The sequence below is a fragment of the Narcine bancroftii genome, chromosome 2 (genome assembly GCF_036971445.1).
Source record: "Narcine bancroftii isolate sNarBan1 chromosome 2, sNarBan1.hap1, whole genome shotgun sequence".
Lineage (NCBI taxonomy): Eukaryota > Metazoa > Chordata > Chondrichthyes > Torpediniformes > Narcinidae > Narcine > Narcine bancroftii.
In genome coordinates, this window is record NC_091470.1 from 97574268 (window position 1) to 97583956 (window position 9689).

A 9689-nucleotide genomic window follows, 5' to 3' on the forward strand; every position below is an offset into this window, starting at 1 on the left:
TTTGCATTCTGCCTCACCCACAGGAAAAAGAATCTCAGGGTTGCATGTGATGTCATGTATGTTCTCTGACAATAAACCTGAATTCTGAAATACTCCATGCAAATGTCTCAACCACTGTGCCATTCATTTTGCCTGAATTCTTTCAGTTCAGGGAGCACGATCTGAAAGAAGAACGACTTTTCATTACTGAATGCATGGCTAATTGTGTACTCATGTCTGAAATACTGTTTCCCAAGACAATTAAAAACAGATTGGCCATCTGATTCTGTGAGGCACAGTACAAGATGCCATTCTCTTGAACTTATTACCATTCACAGCTGTTCCATTTGGGACTATTATTTGAACTTACAAGGCAGCTCACAGCCAAAGTGCTTGTCATTTCCATCACCAAAAGAGCCAAACACTATGTTCCCAAGCAGGATCGTTATATGGCTGGTCATTGTCACTGGTCATGAGTCTTCCGATTTCGACTGTTAAGTACTTTGCATATTTCAGTTCTGGCCTTCTCTATATCGGAGAGACTGGACGCAGACTGGGAGATCCAGAGTCAATGTCAGAACAAATCTAATCAAGGGGAATTAAGGTAACTACGGTGTGGGGAGGGCACTTATTTTTCAGACTGGGGTGCGTGGTGGCAGCAGCGTTGGACTAGAGAGGTACGGAGGATGGTGGCAGCAGGATGGGGGGTGGGGGGGAAGGTTGGCGGTGGAAGTGTCAGACTGGATTGGGGGGGTGGTGGCAGCATCAGACTGGGGGGGGGGTGGTGGTGGTGTCAGACCAGGTGGGTGGTGGGGCACAATCTCATGGCAGGGAGCATGGCTGATGATTGCCTCCTCCAACGATGCTGACCCCAGGGAAGCTTCGCTCTGCCCACATCAGTGACATGGATCTCCCAGTGGCCAACCATTTCAGTTCTGCGCCCCACTCCCCCCCTCCCCCCGCTGACATGGTCTGTCCGTGGCCTCGTGCACTGTCAAACCAAGGCCACACGTAAATTGGAGGAGCAACACCTTACTTTCCATCTGGGCCCTCTCCGACCAGGTGGCGTTAACATCGACTTCTCCGGTTCCTGCGAGCCCACTCACCGTTCTTCCTCTCTTCCCCCATCCCTCTCTCTTCTTTCCCCCACCACAGAGCCACCCCCTCCACCCGTTTGCTGGCATGCTCTCCCTCCCTTATCCACCTTTTACCTCCTGCCTGTGGGTCTTTGCTCCTCCCCCTGCCCCTCTACCCCACCATTTTGTTTGGGCGCCTGCCTACATTTTACACAGACTTTGGTGAAGGGCTCAACCTTGAAATATTGGTTCTGTATCTTTATCTTTGCTACATAAAGTACACGGTTGACCTGCTGAGTTTCTCCAGCGCTGTGTTTTTACTTTTGCTGTCTACCGTTGAGGTGAAGCTGCGTGTGTCTTTAAAACCTTATTACTGCACAACACCACACCCCAGGGTGGATTAATAGGTCATCGTATTTTTGTGACTTCCCAGGTGATAAAGAGGGCAATGATGAAAAATGACATAACAAGCCACGGTGGTGTCCTGTTGGCCAGATGTACCATTTCCATCGGAGACACAGAGTCCGCCAATGCTTCGATCCGAAACGTCAGCTGTCCACTTCCCTCCATGGATGCGACCTGACCGACTGAGGCCTTCCAGCAGTTTTATTTTGCACAAGACAAGCGCACTGTTACACTAACAAGCACGTGCAGTCATCAAACATAGGCGAGGGGAGGGTGGAGGGGCTCAAGGTAATGGTTGATCACCATCTGTAGATCACAAATAGGTTTACAAGTTTCTCAGTGAAGAGGAAGCAATGGTCATGAAGGTGAGGGGGGACACCAGAAGATATTGGCCCTGTTGGCCTGGGTCAGTATTTCGCTTTTAAGCACTGGTTAATGTGGCTGATTACATTCAGTTGGTTGATAATATTCTAAGATTTATTCCATCATTCCATTAGATTTTAATTTAGTCATACACCACGGTAACAGGACCCCTCGGCCCATGAGTCCATGCCGCCCAATTACACCCAATTGACTGACAACCCCGGTACGTTTTCGAAGGGTGGGAGGAAACCCATGCAGACACGGGGGAGAACGTACAAGCTGATCACAGGAAGCGTTGGATTCGAGCCCTGGCCACTGGCGCCATAACAGCCTTGTCCTATCGCTAATGGTTTGGAACCATTTTTCCCCCCAACACAAAACCACAAATTTAAAAACTCTGTATGGGAGGCACTCAGCAACTGAGCATCTATGCCCTTCACGGGTGGAGAATTCTGAAGAATACCCGCTCTGGATAAATCTCATCAGATAGGATATACCCCGAACCGCAAGAATAAATCTGGTGAGCCTCCACCATATCACCTCTGTGGCAACCATACCCTTGGTAGGGTCTGCACTTGTGTACCATATTCCAGGAATAGTTGCACCAGGACACCATATTATTGGTGCTACCTATCACTACCCTTATACACAAACCTGCTTTCAGTAAAGGCCCACGTCGTTCACTTATCCAATTGCTTGATGGGCCAGTATGTTCCCTATCAGTAAACGCTTTCAAATTTCAGCACCTGGGTAGCCCTCCTGGGAATCGGGTGAGAGTATGGGGCCATGTGAGCCTCCTGCATCTTTCAAATAGCAGCCTAACCTACCTTTTAAATCCCAACCCCGGCGATTTAAGGGGGAATCCCGCTCCTGCGAAGATGTGGTGAGTGACACGTCATGCAGCCACAGGGAATCCCCTCTTCTGCGTGTTCTTTCTGTTCCCTTTCTGCTTAAAGTTCCAGAGTAACCGGGTGAGTCATTTAGTCAGAGGAGGACACCCGGGTCAGTTTTACGAGGTTCCCCGACCACCTCCAAGGTAGAATTGGGACCCAGGTGGATTTTGACCAGGCTTGCCTGTTCGGCTCTTTCAAATACCCCTGTGCCTGGGTCTTCAACCTAGTAATTTGCCAGTTAACCCCATTTTACAATTGAAAGGGCCTAGCGATTTGAGTACAAAGCCTCCCAGGCATGTAGTCAAGGCACATTAGCAGCAGGCTTTCTCCACCCTGAACCCCAACATTTTTCAATCTTGCACAATGTTGAAGATAACTTAGGAGCAGGTCACATCTGCTTTGACAGGCAGCCCATAGAACATTACTGCACAGAAAGCAAGCCTTTCAGTCCTTCTAGTCTCTGCTGAACTATTCTTCTGCCTCATCCCACCGACCTGCACCCAGTCCATAGCCTTCCAAATTTTTCTTAAACGTTAAAATTGAGCCTGCATTCACCAATTCAGCTGGCAGCTCATTCCACACTCCCACCCATCTCTGCATGAAGAAGTTCCTGAAACTTTTCCCCTTTCACCCTTAGCTCGTGTCCTCTGGTTTACACATCTCACCCACCCTCAGTGGAAAAAGCCTGCTTGCATTCATCTTCTCCCTTCATAATTTTGTACACCTCTATCAAATCTCCCCTCGTACCAAAATCAGATGCTTGGAACAAATTGTGGCAGGCTGCACCAAAGGAAAACACAGGCACAATACTGTTTGGGGCAACACAGCTTTATTGGCTGAAAGCTGTGCTTACAGTGTCATCCCAGGGAGGGAGAGAGAGAGAGCACATGGTCAGGACCTTGGCTTTATACCATGGGCCCTCTGATCCCACCTGGTGGTTGGATGTCATTAGGCCAGGTGCCATGTCTCTAGGCCCCCTGTTGGCCAAGTGATGTACCACCCATATTATCACACAAATATTCACCTCAAGTTGGAGATCAAGTAGATCAAGGAAATGGATGGTCTTGAAGGATCCTTGAAAAAAAAAAGTTATATTCCCGAGTTGTGAGAATCCCTGCCCTTTGCTTGCTCCCAAACAGTGGCATAGCACTGTGTACCTTGTGTCAATGCATTGAGAGATCACAGGGGTCATGCGTAAATAACAGAAGTGCACTAATTTATAAAGCACTGACCTGTCTTGCCTTGTCACCCATCTCTTGGAGCTCACTGACTAACCACTGAACACAAATAAAGATGTCATCCTTCATTGTCAGGTTTCTACAAAGGTGTGGTGGAAAGTGTGCTGACTGGACTGGTATGGGGGCACCAATACCCCTGAGCTTCAAGCCCTGCAAAAGGTAGTAGATACAGTCCAGGACATCACAGGCAAAACCCTCCCCACCATTGAGATCATCTACAGGGGACACTGCCATTGGAGGGCAGCAGCAACCATCAAGGACCCCCACCACCCACCACACGCTCTGTTCGCTGCTACCATCAGGGAAGAGGTAGAGGTGTCAAAAGACTCGGCCCACCAGGTTCAGGAACAGCTGCTCCCCTCCACCATCAGACCCCTCAACAACAAACTCAATCAGGGACTCATTTTAGGATTCTTATTTTTCCACGTTTTTCATTTTTATCTTTGTATTGCACAGTCAGTTTGTTTACATTTCTTTATTTGTTTTCATGTGTACGTTGAGTACAGTTTTTTTTCCCACTTCCAGTAAGTGGTAATTCTGCCTGGACCACGGGAAAAAGAATCTCAGGGTTGTACGTGATTACGTGCATGTACTCTGACATAAATCTGACCCAAGGACCTGACTAGGATGCCTGCAAAGTTTGGGAGCAGATGAGAACAAACTTGGGTTTCTGCTCCTGACAAACGACTTGAGGTCAAAGAAGGGAAGTGAAGGGGCTGTGACCAGTGAGTTTTGTGCTCTGGTGTTGCTGTTATATGCAGAGCCTCCCCAAGTCGTGAGGATATGCATGGACATTTTATTTTTAAGACATACAGCACAGTAACAGACCCTTCCAGCACACAAACCTGTGCCACCCAATAACACCCAATTTGCCTACAACCCCCGGTACGTTTTGAAGGATGAGTGAAAACCAGAGCCCCCGGAGGAAACCCTTGCTGACACGGGGAGAATGTTTAAACTCCTTACAGGTGACACCGGATTCGAACCCAGGTCGCTGTAACAGCAATGGACTAGCCATGATGTTAACTGTCGATGAGACAAGCCTTATCTACGACATAAAGCTATGAGGATCCTATTTCATTGAAAGGATCCATTTATTCCATCTGAGGGATCAATCTCCAGAGCATAAATTTAACATAATTGTGAGAATTGGTGGGGGGGGGGGGGTGTAGCCACTCGGTGGTTACGGGTCCGGAACTCATTGTTTAGTGGGGACATGGAAGAAGAAACCTCACCATGTTTGAGAGGTCCCTGGCCATGAACTTGAGGGCATACAAGCTCCTTACAGAGTGTGCTGGATTCGGAGCCGGGTTGCAGGTGCTGTAACAGCATTGCGCTAACCGTGCCAACCAACATCAGATCCATTTGAGCTTGCGTGCATCTGGCTGATGCCCCTCCAGTAAATGGCAGCGAGACAAGTGGCCTTGGCAATATAGATATGCGTGGGTATTCATACAGAAATTAAAAGTCCAACGATGCAGAGGTGAACGTACCTGAGGAGAATCCAAATGTTTGGAGTTTATGATTGCTCAGTTCTACAATCCGGAATGATTTCAGATCCTCTTCATCCAACGCAATGTCTCCGAGAAAGGCAGCTGCAGAAAGAGACAATGGAAACAACAATGAGGCAAGGAGCAAGTACCTGGCACCTCCCGCTGGACTGTTCGGCAGCACTTGCTGTAACAATAAAGGGAAAACAAACTCTCAGACCAGGGTTACTAACGTGGATTTGCCAAATTAAATGTTCAGCTTGTACTTTCAGCATCTGCTCCTCCTGGCACAGCCATCGGCCAACTCCAGAGCCTCCACACTCCCAATGCTCGTTCAGCAAATTAATTGCTTCTAATCTTCCCTCTACGCCTTCGACCAATTAACTTAAACCTACCGTATGCTCCCAAATGACAGACATTTTCCTGTCTAGGCCTCCGATAATTTTATACATGTCAATTATATTCAATTGCAATCCACCCACTCCTCCCCCAACCCCTCCCCTGGAGTTTCTTTTGTCCCAAATATGAACCCACCCCCCCTCCAGGCTAATTAGTAGTTCTCAATCACTATAATTAACCCTTGTAACATTTGTGCAAGTTTCACCTCTGACCTCTCCCATAATTCTGATCCTTGGCTTGATGTGTGAAATTATAGTAATACCACCCATTGTATGAAATCCCTTCGTATAATGTGGTGATCAAAACAATACTCAGCTCTCCAGCTGTGGCCTAATTAACCATTTTATTCAGCATAACCAACCTCCTTTCCCTACCCTTGTCTTTAGAAAGTCTGCTGCGACTGTAGTGAAAACACACCGAAATGCTGGAGGAACTCAGTCGGTCTCTTCGGCGATTTGGGTAAACACACTGCTGGAGAAACTCAGCAAGTCAAACGCTTGCACTTAATGTAGCAAAGGTTAAGATACACTCGCAGTGTTTCAGGCTTGAGCCCTTCATCAAAGTTCCTGTTATTGCCATGTAATGATACATTAAACATGTAATGTACATGAATATACTTCAACTTTTGCTGCCGTGAGGCAAAGAGAGGCCATGAGCATTGCCTGACGGCCCTAACAATAAGGGGGAAAAGTGGCCCTTCAGAGACACCGAGTGTCTGAGGATTCACATCCTTCGTTCATCCCACTGACCTTCACAACTTGCTTGCACGTGGAGATTTGTGGACACATCTTTTAAAATGTTCTTTTCCCTGTCTAGAATACTACCATTACATCATGAACTCCTTAGCCTCATTAAATGAAGTACCTCCAGCATGCATTCAATTTTTTCCCTTTTTAGACCATAGGACCAACAGATATAGGAGCAGGTGGCCCATTCGGCCCATTGAGTCCACTCCGCCCTTCCATCTTGAGTTGATCCATCCTCCCGCTCAGCTCCAGACCTCTGCCTTCTCCCCAGAATCTTTGTAACCCTGATTATCAATCTCTGCCTCAAATCCACCCAATGACCTGGCCTCCACAGGTGCCCACATAACCAATTTCTCGATAGCTTCCTGCAGTCCAGAATTTCAAATCCATGGTCGATTTTAATGTCAATTTTGAATTTCTTAATTGATGCCTCTTAAGTTTAATTCGAAACTTTGTGCACAACATGAAAAAGACTCTTGTTAATCTTCCCAATGTAATGCCACAGCTTGCAATCCTCCAGCTGCTATATATGGCAGCAGGGTTGGCGACGCGGTTACCACAATGCCTTTACAGCGCCAGCAATCAGGATCCAACTGGGGTTTATTGTCTGTAAGGAGTTGGTACATTCTCCCAGAGTCTGTGTGGGTTTTCTCTGGGGGCTCCGGTTTCCTCCCACCGTTCAAAAACGTACTGGGGTGTAGGTTAATGGGGTATAAATTGGGCAGCATGGACTCATGGGCCGAGATGGCCTGTTACTGGGCTGTATGTCTAAATTTTATTTTTTTTAAGTTTCATGTGCTGAACCCAATATTTTTAACAGCAGTCTTGCCAATAGAAAATACGTGGAAAAGCAGAGCTCAATCTGGAAGCAACAACTGAATTGGCTAGGTTGGGGTTTTTGAATTATAAAGGTTATTGGAGAAAGGAAAGACTAGACAGCTTTGTGGAAGCGTCAGTAGGGCAGGTTCTGACTCAACCAACTGAAAACACAGAGTAGCTGAAGGACATAATGAACAGAATGAACAAAAGAAAACAAATATTTTTTTTTGTATTAATTCTACAATGCTACCACAAGGTCTTCTTGTCCTCGGGAAACTTGTGAATGACAGAGTAACCAGTGTGTGTCAAGGGATATAGAGCAGTCAGGAAAATAAAGTTGTGAGGCAACTCATCCATCATTGCAGAAGAGGCTAATCCACCACCACCTCCTCCCCCCCCCCCCCCCCCCGCCACCGCCCCTACATTTGAAGTTCATACTATCCTCTCCATAATGTTTAGGACAGATACTTTTTTTCCTTTATTTCCCCTGTGGTCCAGAGTTTTAAATTTGAAATCACATGTGAATTGTTTGATTAAAGTACACATTCCAAATTCTATTCAAGGTTGTTTGTGTACATTTTGGTTTGAAAATATAGAAATTACTGCACTTTTTATACTTCGTTCCCCCATTTCAGGGCACCATAACGTTTGGGACATTTGGCTTCACAGGTGTTTGTGAGCACTCAGTGCAGTGAACTGGAATTCACTGTCCGTGAGCAAAGTAGGTGGCCGACCCCATCCTCTTGGCTCTGCTCCCGTCGGTCCTGATATAAACCCTGTTTTCTCGCCTTACCCCAGATTCACCTGAAGACCTCTGTAAATACTGGCCATTAGTTGTAAGTTAACAAGTCCCCGAGTACTAAAGATCACATATGCTTAATTGGTTCATTGGTGCAGGGATAAGAGAGCCAGGTTTGCTTCTAAGCTTTTGATCACCTTTGGAGTCTGTAGTTGCCATTTTTCGACACAAGGACAAAAGTTGTGCCAATGAAAGTCAAAGAAGTCAGAATGAGGCCGAAAAACAAGAATAAAACAGTAAAAGATAGCGCCCAATCCTTGGGATTACCAAAATCAAATGTTTGAAACATCATTAAGAAGAGCATACTGGTGAGCTCAGTAACTGGAAAGGGACTGGTAGGCCAAGGACAATCTCCATTACTGATAACAGAAGAATTCTCAACATGATGAAGCAAAATCCCCAAACGCCTGTCCGACAGATCAGAAACACTCTTCAGGAGTTAGGCATTGATGTGTCAATAAATGCTGTCCACAGACCGCAGAAGACTTCATGAAAATTGGTACAGCGGCGAAACTGCTAGTTAGCCATAGAAACAGGATGGCCAGAAGTATTTAGAAGACCCTGCAGAATTCATATGGCTGCCAGAGGTACTGGTGCACTCATTTTCATTGATGATGCCACTGCCGATGACAGCAGCAACGTGAATTCTGAGGAGTACAGAAACATCTGCTCAAGTTCGGGCAAATGCCTCCAAACTCATTGGACGGCGCTTCATCCAACAGCAAGACGAAGATTCCCAAAACGCGCTGCTGAAGCAACAAGGGAGTTTTTCAAAGCTAAAAAAGTGGAAAATTCTTGAATGGCCAAGTCAGTCACCCGATCTAAATCCCACTGAGCACGCCTTCCATATGCCGAAGAGAAACATTTAAGAGGCAAGCCCCCGAAATGATCGTGCCGATGGCTTCAGGCTGCCAACATTTCTCAACCACATTCAGCAAATTCGGTTGAGAGCGCTTGTGCTGCGCTGAACTCTGCGAAATTGAGGATCACTGAGAAAAAAAAATTGTCACCTAATTCTTGACTTTGCAGCAGGGAGCGACCCGGTCATGATGGATGGTGAGAAGTCGTTTCCAAGAATAAGAGGAATTTCATCACAAATAAAAGAATACAAAAATAAGTTTTGTGATTAACTGACCAGGTTATATGAAACTAGTGAACCAAAAGGCGTCTGATGTGAAACGAATTTGAGACAGACTTAACTCCTAACATGCAAAACCAAGTATTCTAATTTGACAATCTCACTTAAAGTTACAATATAAAAATTTTCACAGAGAGAGAGTTCTCCCGGAGTTTGAGATTAAGGTGAGCTTTTGAAACAAGACAAATAGAGCTCGAGCAACCAAGGATCAGCTGGAGGGACTCGAGTAGCATCCACGAGTAGAAATCATTAGGTCAATGATTCGGGTCGGCTCACTTTACCGAGACTCCCGACATGAAGACGCCCTGCAGGGGCACAACCTTTAGAGCGGCAGCCTTATGAGG

The 9689-nt window shown here is 46.4% G+C and overlaps 1 protein-coding gene across 1 annotated transcript in view; it reads right to left on the reverse strand.

Moving 5' to 3' along the window:
* Positions 1-6823, reverse strand: part of bmp1a (bone morphogenetic protein 1a) — a 141725-nt gene extending 134902 nt beyond the window's left edge. The window contains exons 1-2 of the mRNA XM_069915513.1: positions 6755-6823; positions 5448-5631 (exon numbers count right to left, since the gene is read on the reverse strand). Coding sequence (XP_069771614.1) covers positions 5448-5631; positions 6755-6823 — 253 coding nt within the window. The remainder of the gene's footprint in view (positions 1-5447; positions 5632-6754) is intronic.
* Between the last annotated feature and the right edge of the window lie 2866 nt (positions 6824-9689).